This window comes from Pteropus medius, unplaced genomic scaffold (genome assembly GCF_902729225.1).
Source record: "Pteropus medius unplaced genomic scaffold, Ma_sr-lr_union100, whole genome shotgun sequence".
Lineage (NCBI taxonomy): Eukaryota > Metazoa > Chordata > Mammalia > Chiroptera > Pteropodidae > Pteropus > Pteropus medius.
Genome location: NW_024352784.1, coordinates 11,745,581 through 11,769,360, shown reverse-complemented (window position 1 = coordinate 11,769,360; position 23,780 = coordinate 11,745,581). Strand labels below are relative to the sequence as shown.

Here is a 23,780-nt window from a genome sequence, read left to right as displayed (position 1 = left end):
TGAGGTTGCAAGAGTTCATAGAGCCCAAATCATGAAGGCCTCACATGTCATGCAAAAGAAACTAAGGAAGATTTTTATTCCTCAGGTCGTGGAGAAGCAATGAGAGCTTTAAAGAAAGGAGATGAAATGTTTGCATTGTTTCATAAGAAATTTTCTTTGACAGCAGAGAGAGAAATTTTCTCTCTCTGAAGGAGAGAGTCCAGAGTACATGACCCTTAGGGGGAGCCTAGTTAGGAGTCCTTGGCAGGTCCAGGTTTTGAGATTCTGTAGGCCTGAGCCCAAGCAGCAATGCTAGGTAGATTTGAGAGGCATTTCTGAGGTGAAATTGACTGCATTTGGTGGATGATTAGAAGTGCTAGATAAGCGTTAGTGAGAAAATGCAGAAGTTTCTGATTGCAAGATTGGACAGACAGCATTTACCAGATAAAGAATAAAAAAAAAAAAAGTCTGGGAAAGATAATGTGTTTATTCGTAAGCAGTTAAATGGAAATTTGGAGCAGAGGACATTGTGATCTATGCTGGAGATATGGATTAGTGAAGTATCAATAAAGGATAAGAATCCCCATTTATTAATTTATTCAACAAATATTGAGGCCCTAGTATGTGCCAGGTACTGTGCTAGGTGCTAGAGGCACAAAGTGTTGCCACTCTTACAGAAATTACAATCTAGTGGCAGATAGGCAATGAACAAACAAAATAATTTTATTGTAAGATAAATATCATGAGGAGACTTATGGAGGGGGGACTATGATAGAAAATGATAGAGTAGGAGACTAGTTTAGTTGGAGATATCAGACAGCATCATTTAAACTGAGACCTAAAGGAAAAAAGTTGTTCTACAGGGAAGAGCTAGAGGAAAGGAGTCAGAGAAGTAGATAGAGGTACACATGTTGGCAACATCATTTATGAACAGCAAACCAATAAGGGGATGCCTTCAAAGAGACTGAGGAAAGAATAGAGAGGTATGAGAACAAACAAACGTATTCTCTTTGACAAGAGAGAAAGGAATTCTAGAACTCTGCTGTCTACTACAGTAGACACTAGACACATGTGACTATTCAAATTAGTTAGAATTAAATAAAATGGAAAATTAAGTTTCTCAGTCCCACTAAGCACATGTCAAGTGCTTAATAACACATGTGGCTTGAGGCTACCATATTGGACAACACAGGCATAGAACATTACCATTGTCACCAAAAAATTCTGTTGTCAGTGTCGATGTAAAGGAAAGTTGATAGTGTCAAAACTGAAGAGAAGTCAAGTTGGAGGGGAACTAAAAATAGGGCCATTCCTGTCCTCTCTACTCCCCTTAAGGTGAATCCTAATTATGTATTGAATAATAAAAAGAAATTGTGGTTTTAGAAGTGGGAAACTCCCCTTTCTGGTTTTCATTAAGTAAATATCTGTAATGTTAAATTTGGAAGGGATCGTAGCAATTCTCATTTGCTGTATTCACCACTCCCTCTATCATACAACATGGAAACTGCTGTTCAGACAGGCTGTTTTCAAAGACATCCAGGGCTTCATGTTGGCATCAAGACTAGGAAATACATTTCAGTCTGAATTTTTTTTCTATAATAATATGGATATATCCAAATTAGAGTTAAGGGAAGTCCTGTAAAACTTGAACCCAAAGATTTTTAGTTTAATTAATCTAAGCAATTTTCCCTATATCACACTAATTGCAGAGGGTTTCAGTTTAGTAATCAATTGGAATATCATAATACCATAGAGGTCTATTTCAAAAGACAATTTAAGTAATCTTTCATAAAATGTGCTTTGCCTTTAGGAAGAATATGCAGGGTTCTTTTTTTCTCTCTAATCCTACTATCAAATTTTAGTTTTGCCTATACCTGGCTTTTATAATGTTTTCAAATAATATTTCACCAGTAATGAAATCTTGAGGACAAATGATGCAACTATAAGACAATAACTCCATACAATTCTTATAATTTTCTTTTATTTAAAAAGATTGTTAAAATTTTTCCTTTTATAATTAACTGCTCTTTAAAAATTTTAGACGCAGCAGGAAGCAGAAGCAAATGCCTGTCATTATGGTAGTATATAAAACTTAATGGGGAAGTTTTCAGCCAAAACATGATGAAATAAAGGAAAACAAGAAGGATAATCTATTTTCTTTTGCTCTGGAGATGAAATGATGATTAGAAGGTATGATTATGAAAACTGAGAGCATATGTGAGAGCAAGACTTAACTGTTTCCTTGTCTTTTTGAGAAATTTAGACAAAAGCAAATTGAGATGAAACATGGTTATTAGATTATCATATTTTATATGTGAATAAGCAAGAAATTCTAATATGTCAAAATCAAACTAATCAAGATTAGAGTGATACTAATCTATAGTTGATTTATGTTTGCGAGGAGAAAATTATTTGTCTATTTGATTCCTTTTAAGAAGAGTATATATTATCTCAGATGTATAACTAATTTCAAATTTTCCTCCAGAGAGGAAAGTTAAGACAGAGTTTTACAAAAAGGATGCAGACTAGAGTTTGGCATTTAGATCTAAAGCTGTATGTTACAGCCTCAACCAAATCCTCTTGCTTTGCAGCAGGGATATCTTTAGAGACCTTTAGAATGTTTAATTAAGCTCCTTTCAGGCAAATTTGGAGGCTATAGAAACAGCAACATGATATAAACACTTTAGATTCACAAACAGAAGTTATTACATACACGGAATCTCTCGTGGGTGCAGAAACATTCAGTACCCTCGCATTATCCACGTAAAAAGTTTAAATTCCTTGGCTTACATCCTTGTTCCTTCCCAATCTGCCTCTGTCTCTTCCTTGACACAGGCCCTGCACCACATTCAAGCTGTAATACACCCTGTTCTCCAAACACATCTTGCATATGCTCCCCTGTGGCCCGGGGTTCATGCCACCTACTGAAATGCCATCTACTTCCCTTTCCACTTAACTAGTTTCTACCCTTCTGTCAAGGTCTAGCTCAGATTCTGTCTTCTTCATGACTTAATCTTTTTTTCTTTAATGTGAAGATTCCTCACTATCCATAACACTAATTTGGCACTTACCATATTTGACCTTGCATTTCTGGTTTATTATTTTATATATGTCTATTTGTTTTTCCAAAGGTCATAATTCCCTAAAGGGAAAAGAAGAGTTAGCTTTACTGAGCACTTGTTGTGTGATTCTAGTATTTTATATATTATTTCAATCCATCCTTACAATGTCACGAAATAGATATTATTATTCACAATTTACAACTGAAAAAATAAGACATCTAAAAACTCCAACAAGATTAGTTAGCTATTAATTGATAGAACCTATCCACTGCAGTGCCTTAGTAATTTTTTCCAATATCACTATACATCATACTATCCCTGTCTATAGAGTTATTTTAATCACAGTACCAACCACGGTATATTTAGTATATACTCAACATCTGTGTAGCCACTATTTTGCTGAAGTCAGCCTATTCTCTATCACGTAAAGTCTAGAGTATAGATCCTCCTCTGTAATGCCAGATATCTTGTATATTATCTTACCATATCCTCATAACACCAGTTCAGCAAAACCCTTTCACCTGAGTGTATCTGTGATGTCGAACAATCTACTTCACTGATTATTTGGCTAACTGATGATATTAATTATTTAAATATGAGGCATACACCACACTACAGTCTTCTGAGGTGCTAGATCATTTAGATATAAGACATTAGTCATAATCAATCAGCAGCTTTGCAGCCTCTAAGCCGCCATCTTCAGCTATGCCCTCTCTTCACACTTGTACTAATATGCATCTCCCCGTACTGCTGAAAAGTCTCTTTCATCTCCTATCACTATTCTTTACCTTAATAACATTATTCACATGAATACAGTTACATTTGTGGAGAAATAAAGACGAGAGAACCCAGGGAGAATAGCTGGCTTCTTACACATGACCTCAGTGGGTAACAGCCCCTTATTGGGTTATCACGGTATTGAGTCTGGGCCTTCATTCTGCATGCTCTGAAACTCAATTATTGTCAGTGTATCCAGGGATGACTAAGCTCATATGCCATAATAACAAGTTATTAATTTACAATAGAAAATATGTCTGCTCGCAATTACAGAATGTGCTAATTAGTACATTCACTCTCATTAAGAAAAGCAAAATGGAAAACCATATTTTAATTACCAGGTGGCTTGGTGAGCCTGATCTCTGAGAGAGGGAAATCAGCTGACCAAAAAACCTTTATGGCTACTGTCATTGAGCTAGAATGGCCAGATGAGCCCATCTTGAGGACTGTCCCAACCAACCAGCACATTCACATCAGCAACCTGGAGCTGGAGCAGGAGAGCATCACCACCACACGGAGCTAGAGATACATTGCCGAATTCTTTCTCTCAGCACTCAAGAAGACTCTCCCTCTTTTCTTTTCCCAATTTACTCAGTTTTATGAATTCTTTTCCTAAAGTATAACTTCCTCCACATTCAAATATGCCTCGATTAATATATCTTGAAGAAACAGGCTCTTTTCTCTTGCTTTGAGCCAAGATCAGATCAGATATGTATCTTTGACATCGTCGAAGAGATAGTACTTTTGTCTTTTATCCTCTCATTTAGGCTGTATCTTTTCAGGCTCCTGATTTGGGGCAGAGGTCTTTGCCCTAACTCCCCACCTCAGGGCCTACAGAGTCCTATTCTCCATGCCACTCTCAGCTAGGTTCACGGCAATACAAGCTCTTTGCAGAAGCTCCTTAGTCCACTGTTAGTTTCAGGACTTGCTTTCTTCTCTGCACTTGGATTCCTACTTCATTTTTAGACTCTGAGACTTTCTCCTACTTGCAAACTAAGCTAGTCATTTAAAAGTAATTTATAAGTGTTCTATTCAGAAGTTTTAGCTGCTTTCCAATGAGAAGGATTTCCAGGACATCTAATGTGCCAAATGGCTGGAAATAGAATCTCAATGTATATTTTTCTTTCATACTTTTATGTGTTCTAGATGCCTTTAGCTCATTATCTGAATTTTATCACTCCCCAATGACGCATAGTCCCCTGCCAAGTTACTACCCAAGCAAGGAAGCTGCCCCAGGGAGGGCATGCCTGGGTTCCCACAGATCCCTTAGAGAAGTGAAGTTAGAATTCAATGTCATTTCTCCCAACCCCTCACTTGTTTTGTTTTTTTTTTGTTTGTTTTATTCACATAGTATATTCTGTGTGTCTGTGTGTCTCCTATAGGCTTGGCCTGTACTAGTTCCCAAAATTATAAAAACAAATAAGCCATGGCCTATATCCTTCAGGACCATACAGATTCACAATATAGATAGATGGATAAACAAAGTAATTTCAGCATGATAAAGGCAACAAGAGTGGTACGATCAATGAAAAGACAATGTGCTTTCAAAAAAGAAGTGTCCCGTTTGTCTGGAGGCAAAGGTGGATAGGGCAGCAGAGAAAAGGAGACAGCACCTGACCTCAGTCTTGAAGGCCAAGTAGAAGTTCACTAGATAGATAAGGATAACAGGAGAAAGGCATCATTTCAGTCAACGAGAACCTAAGCTAAGACAATAAGACAAGGAACAACCTGGTGTGAGAAGCTGTGGCTGGCAATTTTGTATAGCTGGAACGAAGGATGCAAAGGAGCAAAGTTAGGCATTGGGGAGGCAGGTGAAGGTCAAATGATGAGGAACTTTGAACGCCATGCTTTGAGAATTTTAGACTTTATCCTGAGGGCATACAGATACCTGGAAGGATTTTGAGCAAGAGAATAATATGATCACATACATATTTTAGAAAGATGGCTGGAAACATTTTTCATAGCTTACATACCACTGCTCTACTCAGCTTCTCACCCTGGATGTTTTAGGAGTTAACTGGAGTGACTTCACAGAACTTGGAGGTTCAAAGCTCAAGGAATGGCCATGAGAAAGCCTTCAGGTTTTGGTAGTTACTTCCCTATTTGAATCCTGAACCCTTTTAAGCCATCTGGTTTAAGGAGAATTAGCCTGTAGCACCCTGCTTCTGAAAACCTCCCAGCTGGCATAGAACATCCTCTGAGACTCCAGCTAAACAAGATTATGCTGCTGCTGATCTGCCGTAGCTGAGAGCAAGTCAGACTGGCATCTCTCCAATTGTTCAGCATCCAAAGGTTTTATAATTATAAAGGCTTTTTACATCACATTAAAAGAAAAATAAAACTGCATAAATGAGTGTAGCATATTTCATCCAGGCGATGGTAAAAAGACAAAATCTTTTTAGAGAAAGACTGATCGCTCTTTGCCCTTGGCACCTTTAGATTATTGTGCACATGCTTCTGGCTGAGCACTTGTCCCATTCCTGGGTTTATGTAACTGTTTGTTTACATTTGGCTCCAATCTCCCTAGGCTCTGTAATCTTTGTATTCACAGCGCCTGACACAAAGTAGATACTTCATAGATGCTTGCTTATTGAAAGGTTAGATGGGTGAATAAAATATATTTTTAAGTAATTACCTAAGTTTAAAAAAAAAGAATACTGATATTACACATCACCAGTTTCCATCTTCTGTAGGTTCCATACTTAAACTCTATTATGAAAACTGAAATTAGTACCAGGTATTGGAGATAAAAAGTAAATAATATGGTCCCTGCTCTCAAGATAATCACTCCGGCTGGAGTGGGAGACAAGTAACCCGACCCAGCGTGATGAGAATTATGATAAATACACAAAGAGAATGCTTGGGGAGGCATCAGCCCAGCCTAGAATAGGAAGATTGAAGAGAGAGTCAGAGATGGCTTATAGAAAGTCATGATCCTTGAGCTCCATCCTGAATGAGGAATGAGAATTAGAATTTTGTTCCACTATCCATGTGTTATGATATATAATAATGACTAGCAATGGGCCTGTTAGCCATTTGAATTCTGGATGAATAATAATGACATAGTAAATTGGAACTCAAATTATTTTAGTAAGAAAACTATTGCAGTTTTTTTATAAACTCGTGGTATTGACCCATTTTTTTCAATCATCAGGTGTTTACCGAGCACTATTCTCAGTGTATTGGGGATACCTAGAAGTATAAACCATGACACTACATCTTCAAGAGATTATGATCTCACTGGAGGCTGTGATGACCTCACACACAAAACAGTTCATGGACATGCAGGGCATTGTATTTATCAGACCCAAAGCCTGATAGGCAATAAACGAGCAGAAGTAAGAGCCGCGGCTCAATACTTGGGAATAGGCCATTAGAAGAAGATAGACCTTGAGCAGGTCTAATACAGAAGAGAAAAAAAAGAAGACAAAAAGGAAAAAATGAAGATAAGAGAAAAGGATATTCATATATGAGAACTTGAAAAGGACGGAGATGGGGCTGAGAGTGGAATACTAAATCAACTTAAAATTACCAAGAATTACCATGAGCCAAGTGCCATGTTAAGCATAGAAGAGATAAATATGAAGGAGACATCAAATGTACTGACAAACACCAACAGTGCAATCTCACTGGCAGGCCATAGCTGAATGCACAACAGACATGTTTAGTTTGGACTATAACATGCCTTTAATTTTTTAAATCATTTTGAAATTAAAATTCTATAATATTTACATGAAAATCTAGATATCTTGCTTGGAGCAATTGTCCAGAGTTGAGCAGAAGCAGCCCTTTAGGTGGAATATATTCCCAAATTTGCTACTCAGCCTACTTCATTCACATTAGTGTTACCTGCCCTATCCCTATGGACTTTAGATTTTGCCATCCCTGGTTAAAATCTAGCAAAAAGGAAAGACATTTGTATAAATAATTATACAGTTGGCCTTTTCTATTCATGGGTTCCACATTCATAGATTCATCTAATCTTGCCCAGTTGGTCAAAACTGTAGATGTGGAACCTATGGATACAGAGAGCCAACTAAGAGTCTGAGTATCTGAGGATCTTGGTATCCGTGGGAGTTCCTATAATCGATACCTTGCAGATACCCAGGGATGACTGTAATAGGAAGTAGAGGACAAAGTGAAGTCTAAAGCACTGTGTAAGTTCATCATTCAATAGCTATTTCCTGAGTTACTCCGATCTGTCAGTCATCTTACTACTACTGGGGAAATGCTGGTGCCTTGATTCCTGAAATTTACTGTTTACTGATGGAGAAGTATATGGAGCAAATAATCACTGCACAGAGTGATGAATGTCACAGCAAAGTTATGCGGACAAGACACAGTGTGGCCCCTAGCGCAAGTGATCACCTGTCCTCAGGAAGTCAGAGAAGCAGCACTTGAACTTGGTTTACACCAAGGAATGGAGGCATGAAGCAACATGTGAAACTCAGGGAAAACAAGGAATCTAATATGGCTGTAGTGTAGGATGACTAGAGATAGTTATGCTGGAAACTGAGAGAATCGGATTTGCATTTTAGTGGGGACAGTGTGTTTGGAACATTAAAATTAGAATCAAAGACATTTCAAATTCAGAGGTTATCCTAAGAGTCTAGGCCTGAAGCGGAGGGGACAGAGAGGTTGGGGTGGATACCATGACATTCAGAGAGAGAGAAATGCAAGGTATCATGTGATAAAGTATTGAAATATACATTTCAGATGATAGAAGCTAAGGGCACTTAAAGTAAATCTTTCAGTGTCAATAAATCTGGAAACAATATTTTATAAATCTGTTGTGATGCCTTTTTAAAATTCAAGTCCTCCTCTGGCTTATACAAAACATAGTTTAGTTCTTTTTATTTTTATTATTTAATTTTTCTCTCCATGTAATGGACAAAACTTTAACTTCTGATAAAGAAACTAGTCCTGTAAAAACGACAATGAGATACTACTACATACCTATTAGAATGGCCAAAACCTAGAACACTGACACCACCGAATGCCGGTGAGAAACTCTCTTTTATTGCTGGTGGAATCAAAATTGGTACAACCAGTTTGGAAGACAGTTTGGCAGTTTTTCACAAAACTAAATGTGCTCTTACCATATGATCCAGCAATCATGCTTCTTGGTATTTACCCAAGGAACTGAAAAGTCATAAAAATCTGCACATCAATGTTTACAGCAGCTTTATTCATAATTGCCAAAACTTGGAAGGAATCAAGATATCCTTTGATAGGTGAATGGATATATCAACTGCGATACGTCCAAACTATGGAATATTGTTCAGTGCTAAAAAGAAATGCGTTATCAAGCCATAAAAAGACATGGCAAAAACTTAAATGCCTATTACTAAATGAAAGAAGCCAATCTGAAAAGGCTACATATTGTATGATTCCAACCATATGATATTCTAGAAAAGACAAAACTACGAAGACAATAAAAATATCAGTGGTTGCCAGGGGTTGTTTGGAGAGAGGAGGATGAATAGGTGAAGCACAGGGGACATTTTTAGTGCAGTAAAACTACTCTATGATATTATAATGATGAATGCATGTTATTATACATTTGTTTAAACCCATAGAACGTACAACACGAAGAGGGAAACTTAATATAAACTATGTACTTTGGGTGATAATGATATGTTGTTATAGGTTCATTAATTATAATAAATGTACTACTCTCGTGGGGGATATTGATAATGGGGGTGCTATGCATGTATGGGAACAGGGGGTATAGGGGAAATCTATGTACCTTTCCGTCAATTTTGCTATGAGTCTAAAATTGCTCTAAAAATAACTTTTCAAAAAAAAGAAGAGAGACTAGTTCTGATGTTTACTAGCTGTATGTCTAAGCTCAACTAGCTTAGATAAGTTGACTTATCTAAATACCAGTAAAATAAAACTTCTGATACTTCACGGGGTCTTCTTTATTCTCTAACAGAAAAAAATATACATGAAAACACAGTAAAATCTACAGTTTAATGTAATTGGTTATTACTATAAGGAATTTAAATTAGAAAAAGTAAATCATTTGGAGTGTGCTTAGGACGTTTTATTTGCATACCATTTTACAGATTTATTTGTCATTGCTTCTCAATATTAAAGTAAACATCACAATTCACTGCGATAAAAATTCTATTTTTAAAAAGACGTTTAAATCTCTCAAGTCGAGAAAATTCCATATAATTTGGTGTAAAGACTTGTTCAGATTATTTGAATAAATGAGATCAAGGTTAAATAAATAAAATCTACTGTCACTAAAACATTACATGTTTTATGTCCTTACAAATAAGAAGCACTCTGTCAAAGTACAGGGGTCACTAACAAAATGTTCCAGATAGATAACATAGAGAAGTTATGGGGAATGGTGTTTCATATTGCTCTTTTAAAGCTGTATTCTTTCTGCAGAGAGTCGCTTTGCATATTAAACCAGTAAAGATCATCCTTATTGGAAAGGAATCATTTTTTCTCTCATTTTCCTGCTAAAATACCATAAAGCTTTTACTTTCCCAATTTTTGATAGAAGCATTAGTGCAAGAAATAGTTCACTTTCTTCTTAACTTTGCAAGAAATGCAATGTGATACAACTGATAGCTTTTTTGCCTGACTTGAGAAACATGAGAGAGAAGTGCGACTATGACAAACTGGAGAATAAATGACCCATCTAAAGAAGACCATGCTCTAGCCAATTGTTGCTATGCAACAAGATTGAGAGCCAGCGTTGGTAGAATGTCTGATTCCATGTGAAGCCGTAAATCCATATTTTATGCAAATTTTTCTAATTTTAAACATGCGTGACTAATTCAAAAATTTGTAAACACTGTGGGTCAAATTAAGCCTTCAGCTTGCTGATTTGCAATCTCCAGAATATATCATGCTCTAGACTCTGATATTTTGAGTCGGAAAAATTCGTGTACTAATCTTGCTTTTGTAACTTATTAAGTAATAAAAACTTGGGCAAGCAGGCTCATTTCACTAATATAAAAAGTTGTTATAATAATTTCTTCATCTGGTTGTTATTTTTCTTACAATTTTGTATAAAAATTTTCAAACACAAATAAGTTTGAAGATTTTTATTTTACCATGAACACCCATAGACTCCCCACATATTTTCTGCTATTAACATGTTACTACACTTGCTCTCCAGGATATCTATCCATCTATCCACTCATCAATCCATCTTACTTTTGGATCAGTTGCAGCCATCAGTATACATCCTTCACTGGAATGCTTTGAGGAATAAATGGAATAATGCACAGAAAGCATCAAGCACAATATCTAGCATGTAGATAAACATAAAAGTTGTGATAGCCCCCTTTCCTCCACCTACGTTTACAATGTGTAGCTTGAATGTCATTGGACCCACTAAGAGTGTATACTTTATACTTGGAAAGAGAGAGATTTCTACAATAAAATTTTCATCAGAATCCCTTTGGCTCCTATCTTAAGATTGTGTTCAGAACCTCAAAATCTGTTCCAGCCAAAATAGAGTATCCCCATTTCTCTCTAATCTTCCCTCTTATTAAAAAAAAAGAAAGAAAGAAAGAAAGAAAGAAAGAAAGAAAGAAAGTAAAAAAAGAAAAAGCTTTAGACATAATAAAACAAACAAACATAGGAAGACTCTAAAAGTTGGAAAGAAGAAGAGAAACTGGCTCAGAGTCAGTTGACACTGAAATGAGTTCTCTGGATTTTTTTGTTTCCCATCTATTCTGGATGGGGCACTGGATAGTCCTACATCCTGGAATCCCTGACAGACACAGACAGAAAAAAAAAAGCCTCAATAAAAGCCTGCCCCTCCCCACCCACTGTAGCCAAAAGACTGGGAAAAGGATGGGCTAATAGAATGGGAATCTTTTGATAATAGTTGCCCTACTCTAACCAAACATCCAAGGAAGAACTATCCCCTCTCCCTCACAGTGCCAGTGGACTGTGCGATATCCAAACTTCTGGTCCCACCGAGGATAGAGAGAAAGACAATTATGAGCTGGCTCTGTATTTCCTCCACTGGGTTGATGTTAGGGAGCCAAATAGGAACTGCACTTCCACTCTCATCAGGCAGCAAAGAGATAGAACCAGCTGGTGTGAGAGTGTTTCTGGATGAGATTAACATCTGAATCAGTATACTGTGTAAAGCGGATTGCTCTTCTAATATAGTTGGCCCCATCCAACCCACTAAGGGCCTGAATAGAATAAAGAAGCATAGTCAGAAACAATTCTCTCTCTTTCTGTCATAGAGCTGGGACATTGGTCATCTCCTGACTTCAGACTCAGACTTGAACTGAAACTTACATCAACTTTCCTGGGTCTCCAGCTTGCCAACTGTAGATCCTGGGACTTCCTAGCATGCATGATTGCATGAGCCAATTCCTTATAATAAAATTACTTCATATCTCAAATTGGTTCTGTTTTTCTGGAAAACCCTGATTAATGCAGTTCTACTAACCACAAGAAACTAAATCCTGCCAAAAATCTGAATGAATGTGGAAGCGGATTTTTCCCCAGAGCTTCCCAATAAAGCTTGGTCTGGCCAACACATTAATTTTTGCCTCGTGAAATTAGAGGTAGCAGACCTAGACAAGCCCACCCAGATTTCTGACCTCAGAACTGTGAGACAATCAAAGTTGTTTTTAAGCTACTAGGTTTGTGGTGATTGTTATTCATCAATAGAAAACTAATACACTGACTTCTTCATCTTCTACCATTCTGCTTCCTTCATTCACTCACTTCAGCCACACTGGCCTCCTGGCTCTTCCTTGACAACACCGGGCACCCTCCCCCTGGAGGGCCTCAGCATTGGCTTTTCCTGCTGGTTGGAATGCTCTCCCAAATGACTAGTTTCCTCACCTCTTCAGTCTTCCTGAAATATCACTTTCTCAATGAATCCTATCCAATTCCCTCCCTGCCACAACCTATCCTTCTTATACTGCTCTGCTTTTTCATTTTCTCCAAAATATTTATTGCCTTCTCATAGACAATATAACAAACTTATTTATCGTACCTGTTGCTTGTTAGTGGTCTACCCCAATTAGAATGTAAGCCTATAAGGGCAGGGATATTTGTTTTACTTACAAACTTTCTGAACACCTGGAACATCCTCCAGCCTAGGAGAAGCTTACAAAGTACTTGTAGAATAAAATGAATTAACTCTATATCAAGTTACCTCTTAATGCATCATATTATAACATGATAAGCTGTGATATACATTTTACACCCCTCCTCATAATAACACTAAATATAGATATAAAACATATCTATGTGAATGGAAATGTGATAGTAAATAATAGACTCTGTAGTCATTAGTATAAAAATATATTGGATGGTCCTTTGCCATTCTTATATCACTAGGAGTAGGAAAATAGAAGAGGAACTTTAATGACTGAGATATTTGGAAAGGAGGTTGGGTGATACGAAAGGCACATTGGTCAAACCTAAGGCTTGCATAGTACATTTCTTAAAGCTACAGATACAGAAAATTGAACCAAATACCTTCTAAGATATCTTACAATCCTATATTCCATAATTATCTGGCCTCTCCACAAACTCAATGAACTATTGGTTTAAGATTTGATCTCTCATCTTTTTATTGATGACCCTTAAATCTGCATTTGCAGCCCTCTCTGAGGACCCAAATCCCTATCATTTGTCTCCAAATGCTTCCAAACCTCTCCACGTGGATATTCCACTGTTACCTGAAACTGAACATGTCAGAATCATACTCAACCTCGTGACCCTGGATTTCAATTCCTCCCCCATTTTGTGAGTTTTAGATGTTCTTCCACCTCTCCTTCAATGCCTGAGTCCCTCTCTAGACCCACTTTTTCTCTCTTAAAATTTTCTCTCTCATGTTGTCTTTTTCATTATCACTGCTCTTACCCTTGTTCAGGCTTCACTTCCTCAAACCTGAAATACTTGGTCAACATTCTAAATGATTTTCCTGGCTCCCATCATATCTGTGATTCTCTCTCCAACAATCCTATATGTCAGTGGTCCCCAACCTTTTTTGCACCAGGGACTGATGCTCCTAGAGAATCTAATGCCTGATGATCTGAGGTGGAGCTGAGGCGGTATGTGCTAGCGCTGGGGAGTGGCTGCAAATACAGATGAAGCTTTCTTTGCTCTCCTGCTGCTTACCTCCTGCTATGCGGCCTGGTTCCTAACAGGCCACAGACTAGTACTGATCCTCGGCCCAGGGGTTGGGAACCCCTGCTATATATGTCAATTGCTGAATCTTTCTAAAGTGGATTTTAATATTCTTAAGGCCTTAAAGTCTTCCAATGAGTCCCCACTGCCTACTGAGCAAATTTTTATTAACACTCAAGCAAGCCGCAGGCTAGCTTGTAAGATCTATCATGGTCTGGCCTATTTAATCTAGTTTCTTGTCCCTCAATTTTTCTCCTTTTTTTTTTTTGATACATCCATCCTACCTAGTACTATTGTGGTGCTCAATAAAGAACAGATATTTTAAACAAAGTAAAAGTGGAAGCAAGGCTATTTTAAGAAAATGTTTTGTAATTAAGGAAATGACTTTGCATGACATCTGATATCTTGACGTTTGTTATAGTGAGGAACTCAGTATCTTCCCTGAGAGTAGCACCTTTCTTAGTGTGTAAATATGCCTTTGGGAAGTGATTTTCATACATAGCGAATTGCTGGTATCATATATTCCAATGAAAGTTAAAGCAATCTGAATCTCAAATGGATCACCCTGTGAGCAGTGTTCTCTGCTTGTTTCTGCAGGGAGCCTCGCAAAGTGGTCCTGCATAAAGGGTCTACTGGCCTGGGCTTCAACATCGTGGGTGGAGAAGACGGAGAAGGTATTTTTGTATCCTTCATTCTGGCTGGTGGACCAGCAGACCTGAGTGGGGAGCTCCAGAGAGGAGACCAGATCCTATCTGTGAGTATCTCTCCTTAATTTTCATTTACTCCATGTCTGACACCATTTAAGTAAAAGTCACTTTTGGTTATGACCCCAAAAACAGCTTAATTACAAAGGAAAAATGATGAGAGCATTATGGCTTCGGGTGCACATTGCAGTTTAAATGGCGTTCAGGTGCTTGATGTTTATTATTTCTTCAGATACAGGAAAAGGTGCTAGTGTTCTCATTTAGATTTTCTGAGACCTATTGCATGCAATAAAGCATTGAGAAACATGATACGTTATATTACTTATTTTTTTTAGTGCAAATTTTTTCCCAAATCCATGATTCTATTCTAAAACCTGCACCTTTATACAACTATCTGAGAAAATACATAACGTAACGCTATACACAATTTGGTAATGTTGATAAGTGGTAGCAGAATCGCCATTTACCTAAATGCAGGAATTACCAGGAACATGTTATTAAGCACATATTTTATTTACCACGAATTTTATAAGTTATTTTTAATTCTTACAATTACTCTGAAAGGCACTGTCCCATGTCCAGATGAAGAGAATAAGGTTCAGAGAGGTTAAATAACTTGTTTACCTAACTAGAGAGAGTCAAAGCTGGGATTTATATATGCAGTTTAATGCCCATCACATCTTCCCTCGCTCCTTTCTCTCTTCCCTCCTCTATTTCCTCTCTCCCTCCTTTTCTTCTTCCTTTCCTTTCATCTTTTCTTTCTTTAGTTCCTTTCTTTTTCAAATATTTAGTGACTGCTTCTTTCCACTACATCAAGCTGAAGTCACTGTAACCTGGAATATTGACTCTAAAATTCTATCTAGAACATACTGACATCATCATATCATCCTGGCTCAGAATCTGTATACTGGCCATCCACTTTGTCATTTTATCACAGTCAACACTCACATTGTCTTAGCATTACTCCAGACATAAATCATGCACTTTTTCCCCAAGTTAATGCATGCACTTTCACATGAATTAATTTGGGGGATCTTAAAAGAAATTTTGAATGTCAGGATAGGTTATTCTTACTTCCACTTTCCACATCAGGAGAAGGAAATTCAGAAAGGCTTAAGATTGTCCAAAGCTCCACAGCTACTGAATATGATATTGGACTCAAAATCATGTCTCCTGACCCCAGATCAGTGTTTTTTTCTCCTCTCTTCAAAACCTGACTGTAGTCTCATTGAACATACTACCCTGTGTGTACACCACAGGCAGGTGCACACAGAACTAGAGAGAGCTAATATTTATGTGGTACTTTGGTGTCAATCGCTGTTACAATTAATTTAATCTTACAGCAACCCTATGCCTTATTATACTCATTTTAAGGATGAAGAAACTGAGACGCAGAAATGACATTAGACTTGTAAGTCTGTTTAAATGAGAAACCTGTTGGGCCATAGGTTTTATTTGTTTTAACCTCTATACATACGGTAGAGAAAGGGATGAGCTAATAATCTTCTTATGGCTCAACAAAGAAAACACACAAGTATTTCTATTTTCAAAAATAAATCTTTCCATTTAAATATTACTGCCAAGACCACATAGTAAATAAAGCAACCAATCAGAATTATATTCTTTTTAGCGATTACAATTCACAGAATATAACAACAATCTCTGAAGCTCAGATATTATATCTCTTTTTATGTAAAACATTTGCAAGGATAGTTCAATAATGAAACTATTATCTGCTTTTTACAATTGAAAAGAAGGAGGGGACATTTCTCCTTTTTAGCTTGTTAAAATTTACTTAAACTGTGGCTAGAAAGTGACTAGTTTTGAGGTTCAGTACTGGAATTTCCTTGGTTAACAATGCAAGAAAAGAATAAACAGGCTATCCTCAGAGAAACTCAAACACTACAATATGGAATGAAGAATGACAGAATAGAATTATTAACAGTAGAATATGGAAAAAATATGCTTCATCTATAGCTTGCACCTGGACAAGCTATACCTCCCTGGAAAACAAAAGAACAAAAACTAAATAATAATCAAGAGTTAAATAAAAATTCATACATATTACTAGGTCATATAAGATTAATTTGCAAATAAGTCATGCTAACAGTAAACCCAGTAAGTTTAGAGAAGAGAAATGGAATCCCCAGGGAAAAGAACTAGAGAGTAGGTCTCTGTTCTCAACTGGCCTTTGTAGAGAAGAGACTTGTATAATAGACAAATACTTTTCTGATCAGGGACATAATGTTTATTTCTATTTTCTAGAATTATTCTCCCACATAGACTATAGAATCTTCCTAGATAATTTATTTTATTAATGACTTACTGTTTACCGGGTTGTATGCTAGGACTTGAAGTCTCAAAGATGAATGAGATAAATATCCTGTCCTCAAAATATTCACAGCCTAAAAGCAGATATATCAATATATCTAATATGTATGTAAGTGCATAGATATAAATGATATAGATATAGATAAAGATGGGAGAGAGAGAGAGAGAGAGAGAGATGATAGAGATGGTATAGAAAAAAAGGAGACAAAACACAGAATAGAGTATGTCATATTTTAAGTGTTCAATCAGTGCTGCTATTACTACTAACAACTCTGCATTAAAATGTGTCTGATGTTTTTATTATGAGTATAATCATGTGTAAAGAGGCCCTCTGTTAGGTAGTTTGAGCCATTCCTTCTTCGACTCAAGGCTTGGACTAGATCAACATTTCCCAAAGTGTTTTTCACAGGACACTGAAACAGCAGGGTTGTATTAAGTTGCTGCTGACAGAAAGGATCCCCTGGTACCAGGTTTTGCACCAAAGAACTTCTCAAAACCATTTGTTTAGCAATGTTGCATTGGGAATTTCCTTAGAGGCAGATAAAGTATATGGTTTCTCCCAAACATATTTGACCACCAATCTTGTACATAAGGAGCACCTCACCATTAGTGGAAAAGATTTGAGTGGATATTTTTATAGTTCTGTAATTGACTGTTTTCCTATAAGATAGTCATACTTGCCTATAAAGGCAACCAGCTATTCACTATGTTTTAAGATTATGAGTGCCATCTAGTGTTCATACATTGTCTGAACACAATGCATGGCCACCTGAAGATAGAGGATTAGATACACCTTTGTAGAGATTTATCCTCCACTTCCCTCTCCCAACAGAGCTACAGAACTAAAGTAGTTAAGATGCTGAAAGATAAAGAAATCATCACCTGAGGCTATATTCCATACTTGTATTGTGAGTGATTTTTTTTCTGTCTAAATTCTCCTTTATGTATTCTATTTCTCAGGCATTCTTTGTATAAAGTCTTAATCTAGTAACTGAACCGTCTTCTAGAGGTATTCATGGAGGAGAATTTAGGGTATTCAGCATGCAATCACATTAACTAGTGCAGTAGTCTCCTCGGGCATTCTTCCTGCAGAGGGAAAGATAGAAATGCTTCTGTTATTATTTGTTTCAATGCTTTCTTATGAAAAAAATGTGGAGCAGAGCACATAGAAGTAATACCTCCCTAAAGAGATTTTTTCCTGTCTCACCAAGCAATTTTAGTTTGTTCATTCCTCAGGAGTCTTAAAAAAGATCACTCCAAGCTGACCTCACTAACTCCAAAGCTCACTCTTGATGAACTGGAAGTATTTAACTGTGTTCTAAGATACGTGGTTGGGAATATGTGTTGCCAGAAGTAAAATACTACAGCTGTTGAGGTGAAGGGATGATAAGTAATTGTGAATTGTTAAATGGAAATTGAAATTACATGTGGATTTAAAAGAGTAACAGCTCACCTGGGTGTTTGATTTATTCTCAGGGTACTTAGCTATCTTCATGTTTAGAGCCATGCAGAGAGAAGGACTTTATTTGTCAGATCCTTATTGTCAAGTTATTCAAAAAGAATTTAAGCATTGTGTACACTGTTCACCATCTGGCATACTGATAAAGTTACCCTTATATTGTTACCTCAAATGACGACCTTAAGTACCTTCTAGTGTTATGCCTGAAGTCCCCATACCCCTGAAAAAAAAAGTCTCAAATTATTTTCGATTCCCTGAAGTGGCCCTCTTAAGAACTTACAAAACTCACCCAGTGACCATGCCATATAGGCCATGTCCTTCCTCTCTGGCTCTGGCCTCCGGCCCCACAGAGGACCCTTGTTTTCATAGTTTTCAGTGCTTGAGGGGTTCTTGCTCGGTGTTTCTGAAACTAAAACTCCCCAAGATACCAGAGAGGCTCTGAGGCCTGTGAGCAGGCAGGGACAAGAGCCATCTGTGCTGCTTTGCCACCTTTTTCCAAAAGCACAACAGCTTAAACAAGACGTCTTGCCTAAGCAGCATCTTTAGCTTTTTTCCTTTCATCCTTGACACCTGGAGCCACCCAAATTCCAGCCACACTGCTACCCTTCTCTCAGGAGTAAGCATCAGTCCCAGCTCTGGTGACCCATGACCAACCATGAGAGCACTTTTTTTTGGGTTGAGCTCCACCTACTCCACCTCCCCACGAAGATCACCCCTCCTCCCCCAAAAAAGAAGGGCAACTGAATTGAGAGACCAGCACTCCCTTAAACTCAGGAGCATATATTTCCAAACTGCATTCAGGTTAAGGATGATTTCACTGCTTCCCCCAAGAAAATATGTTGATCTGTCCCTCATATACAGCTTTGTAAACAAGGGCTTGTCTTATACATTTGCTCAAAGAAACAGTATTTGCTGAAGGGAATACTGAACATCTTTAGCTTGAAAGACATGAAACATGTAATTTTTTTGAGTCCCCGCCCTGCCCCCTGCTCATTCTCATCAAGATTTCAGAAATTTCAAGGTCCTCTCTCAGCCAGGGTACCCTATTAAACAACTTTGAAGTGAAATAAATGTTTTTGAAAACACAAAGATCTGTGGCTCTAATTCTGACCAGTTAAATTCAGGTTTCTGGCCCAGAAAACATGTGGGGGCTGCCTCTTCGAATCCATGTGCCTGTTCCAGGCACTGCTCTCTGTAGAACCCCACTCTCTGCAGAATCACTGATTCGTCAGTCTCTGGTTTTTGCTTCTCAATTGTGGAGCCCTCTCAGACTTCCCACCTTGCTGGACTTGTTTTTCTGCCCAACTCAGAGCCCACAGCTCCCCTGCTCAGGGAACACCTCATAAAAAGAAAAAAAAAACAATGTGGCCAGTGGAGAGACTTTGTCAGTCTCAAAGAGTTGACCCCCAGTCCACCCACAGAAGGTAAGGACTCAGCAGGGCCTAGCTATGCCCTTTGAGTCCTTTATTCCTATCGATTACCCATGACATATAAACATCTCCATTGCATACATACTTCAGCTTCTGGGAAGAGCTTTTTAAAGGAGTGTTTCACAGATCTGGTATTATACAGATTACATTTGTAGAATTGCTACTTTGAGAATAGCTGGAATTGGTATCATCAAACTGAATTTCAGACTTTCGAATGTTTCTTTCAAAAAGCATCTCTGATCATGTCATCCCTTTCTTAAAATATTTTAATAGCTTTCTATTATTCTTAAAGTACAAAATTCTTAACAAGGCCTACAAGTTTTTGTAGGGTTTGGCCCCTACCTGCCTTGTTGGCCTCATATGTATCACTTCCTCTCTTCACACTTATGTCCTAGCCACCCTGGCTTTTTCTTTTTCTCCAGTCGAGGAGGCTATTTAAAATATATAGTAAACTGGCTCATTGAATGGTTGTACAATTTAGCATGAGCCTATGCAATGAATAGCCACAGTGCTGTAGCTGAGGATTATGGGAGGTGGGCTTTTCCAGGTAACCAGTATTATGGGTCACTCGAGAGACCTCAGCATAGCAGTTACTTACTGAAAAATCATATGGAAGTCTTTCACTGTTGTAACAAAAGGAAGAGCCATGTTGATGTGTGTGGACTCCCACCATGGGCCTGTGCATGCACTAAATTTCCTCTGCAAAGGAACTTATAGTGAACAAAGGTCTTTAATCACCTAAAAGGGACCAGGGAACTTGTGGATGCCCCAGGCTCCACTTAGGAAGCATCCCTGTTATCTGACATATTTTATACCATACATATCAAATGAATAAGTTCAATAAACTTTGTAGGCATAGTAGAAAACCAAAATTAGCATTACTATTTTCCAGTTCCAATCCTTAAATACTGCTTACTTAGTGAGTGAGTAACACATTGTATCACAACTTATAGGGATACAGCAAAAATAGCACTTTGGGAAACATGCACTTAAAGTCAGACCTCTAATAGATGACTCATAGGATGACCACTCAAGAACTCAGCTTTGAGTAGCTTCAGAAGTCTGCAATTTAGTTTGATAATACCAGTTCCAGCTATTCTCAAAGTGATATTTCTACAGATGTGTTTTTTATAATACCAGATCTGTGAAATGTTACTTAAAAAAGAACATTGATCAAATAAAGGATCCGAGAAGTCCTACAGCAAATAAAGAAATGCTATTAAAGCATTTTCTAACTTTAATTAACTAAATAATCTTTTTTATCCCTGGAATATGAATTACTATCTAATGGAACAAACTTTTAGAAATTCTGCCTTAATCTAATCTCCAGGAAAAACTCACGCAGATATTTTATTTAGGAGAAGTAATATTTTCATATTAAAATCTTTTTTGCAGAGCTCACTGGGTGGGGTGGAGAGATTACATCCCAAATACCTAAAACCAAAGAACTATCCTCCTTAATCTGGAAAGATCCTCTTCAAGCAGACATGCAACTTCAGGAGAGAGTGAAGGAGCATTAGATAATGGATGTTCTTTGCATACAACTTATTAACCTATTCACATTACACCAATCCACAGACGTTTACAAGGCATCAACTACTAGGCACTGATGATACAACATGAAAAAAAAAAAAACAGTGAACATATATCCTCATGAGGGAGACAAACACATAAACTGGTTATTTCCAACATAATATGGAATGTGCTATTGTTAAGTTTTGAGGACTACGTGGACACAAAAGAGAGGCTATCCTTAGCCCAGCCTGGGAATGTGGGAGGGCTTCTAGAAAAGCTTCCCAACAAAGAGGGCCCTGAGGAAGTAGGAACAGTGGAGAATTAGGGATACAATGCCTACTTTTTCCTGAGTATGTGCTTAAGTATTGTGCTGGATGCCACACTATGATTTTATTGAGCCCTAACAACAACTTTGTCAGGTTAAAGGCTTGGAAGAATTCAACAGTTTGCCCAAGATCACATACATGATCAGCAATGACAGTGGTATTTGAACCACTGTTGTTTCTGATATTAAAGCTAGGCTTTTCTACAATTCCAGCCTTAAGAAAGAAAATTAAATTTGGCAGCTTGCTTATGTTTGAGGCTGACTGCACTCTAAGTCCAGCTAATGAGAAAATCATAAATGCCTAAAATAATACAGCATTTACAAGGAAACATATGAGCCACAACAGGATGCCATTGTACACATAGACTGTAAGATTGAAGTGACTTAGAAGCAACATCTAGAGCCTCCGATGCTTCTCTTGAGAGCAAGAACTGTGTCTTATTCATTCATATCTGATTAATTGAACATAGAATCCAGCTACTAAGCAAATGTTGAATGAACGAATGAATGAGACATCCTTGCCCACTTCTCTGAAGGCAATTGGGAATCCTAGGACCCCTGTCAGTTTTATTCATCTGGACTCTTGGCCAAAAGGACCCTTTCTGCCTTGAAGAATCAAATATCTTAAAGCTTTTAGCTTTCCAGCCAATGAAATGTATCTTCCAAATCACACAGATTCTTTCCTAATTGACTAATAAGAATTCACATATATCAGGAAAATGTTAAATACATATTCTGCTATGTATTAAATGCTAAATACATGATGTTCACTTAAAATGTGTTTACAATGTATACTCTTCTTCCAAAAAAAGAAATGTTTAGGTGATTAAGAGTTCCCATAACAAGTCTCGAAAACAAACACTTGTTCCCACGCCTTCTCTACATAAACACTGAAAATCAGCTACCGCAGCTGACCCCTGATAAAGGGGAAGTCTTGCAAAGAGTTTTCAAGTGGCAAGGAAGGACAAATCCTCAACCAAAAGTGGACTGATTTTTAGTTCCAATTTGTTTTTGCCTTGGACTAATTTATTTTGCTAGCTAATCCTTAGTAACCCTTACGTTTGCATCACTACTTTCATTCAAGTTCTTTTCTGTGGACTTTATCTCATTTGACCCTTACAGTATCCCTTCAGGACAGCTGGAAAAATGATCACCTTGCCACTTCATACAGTAGGAAACTGAAGAGTTCACTGATTTTCTAGCTCAGCCGGTTAGAGCCTAGGCATAGGCTTTCTTCTATCATGACCAGCTTCCTTACCTGCAATGCTACTTTAAAAATGTGCCTCATGGGAGCTTGGACAGTGAATTTAGCTGCCAGAGTTCTGAACTCCAGACAAACAGACATCAGCTCTGGGTGACTTGAATGGAAAAGGAATTTATTGGAGAAATAACAGATAGCTCACTGGATTTTCAGGAAGGCTGGGAAACCAGGCTTAGAGGCCAGGAGGAAATCTTGCGGAAAGACAGTATGTTAAGGCTGCTGCTCCTGAGGCCATCACTATTGCCCACTTATGACTGGAACACTCCTGGAGATGCTGTGAAAAAAAAACCTCTCTCCGCACACCGTAAACCTTAGTGTGGGAATTCTAGGTTGCCAGGAGGAATATCTGCTTGCTTTGTCCATACCATGGCTACCGAGGGATGAGGAAAGGGGATATCTGCCACTCTACAGCTTCTCTAGTAAAGGATAAAGCTATATCTCCTTCCTATGTTGGATTGGCCCAAAATAAGAAGGATATTCAGACACTGAGCAATAAATGATAAATGTCTATCAGAGATCATTTGGCTCATCGAGTTCTATTTGAGGAATTTTTTAGATATAAAACCTTGAGAATCAGAATTGCTCCTTAAACAATAGAAATTATTTCAGGGGAGTAGCCTCCATTGGGAGGGGTCTAGGCTTGCATTTGAGCAGCTGACAGTGCCTTCCACTGCTCATCCAAGTATATCAACAAGAGATTCAGGCAAGGACAAGGTATCAACTTTGCCAATGTCCGTGGACCATGAAGGCTTCATTTTTAATGGTAATGATTTTCTGTTTCAAGCACTTTGGGCCCCAGA

General features: G+C 37.7%; 1 protein-coding gene across 4 annotated transcripts in view; it reads left to right on the top strand.

The window, feature by feature from the left end:
• DLG2 (discs large MAGUK scaffold protein 2) overlaps positions 1-23,780 on the top strand; it is a 1,673,246-nt gene that overhangs the window by 1,350,629 nt on the left and 298,837 nt on the right. For all 4 annotated transcript variants that reach the window (XM_039848192.1, XM_039848194.1, XM_039848195.1 and 1 more), the window contains one exon: positions 14,553-14,709. In XM_039848192.1, coding sequence (XP_039704126.1) covers positions 14,553-14,709 — 157 coding nt within the window. The remainder of the gene's footprint in view (positions 1-14,552; positions 14,710-23,780) is intronic.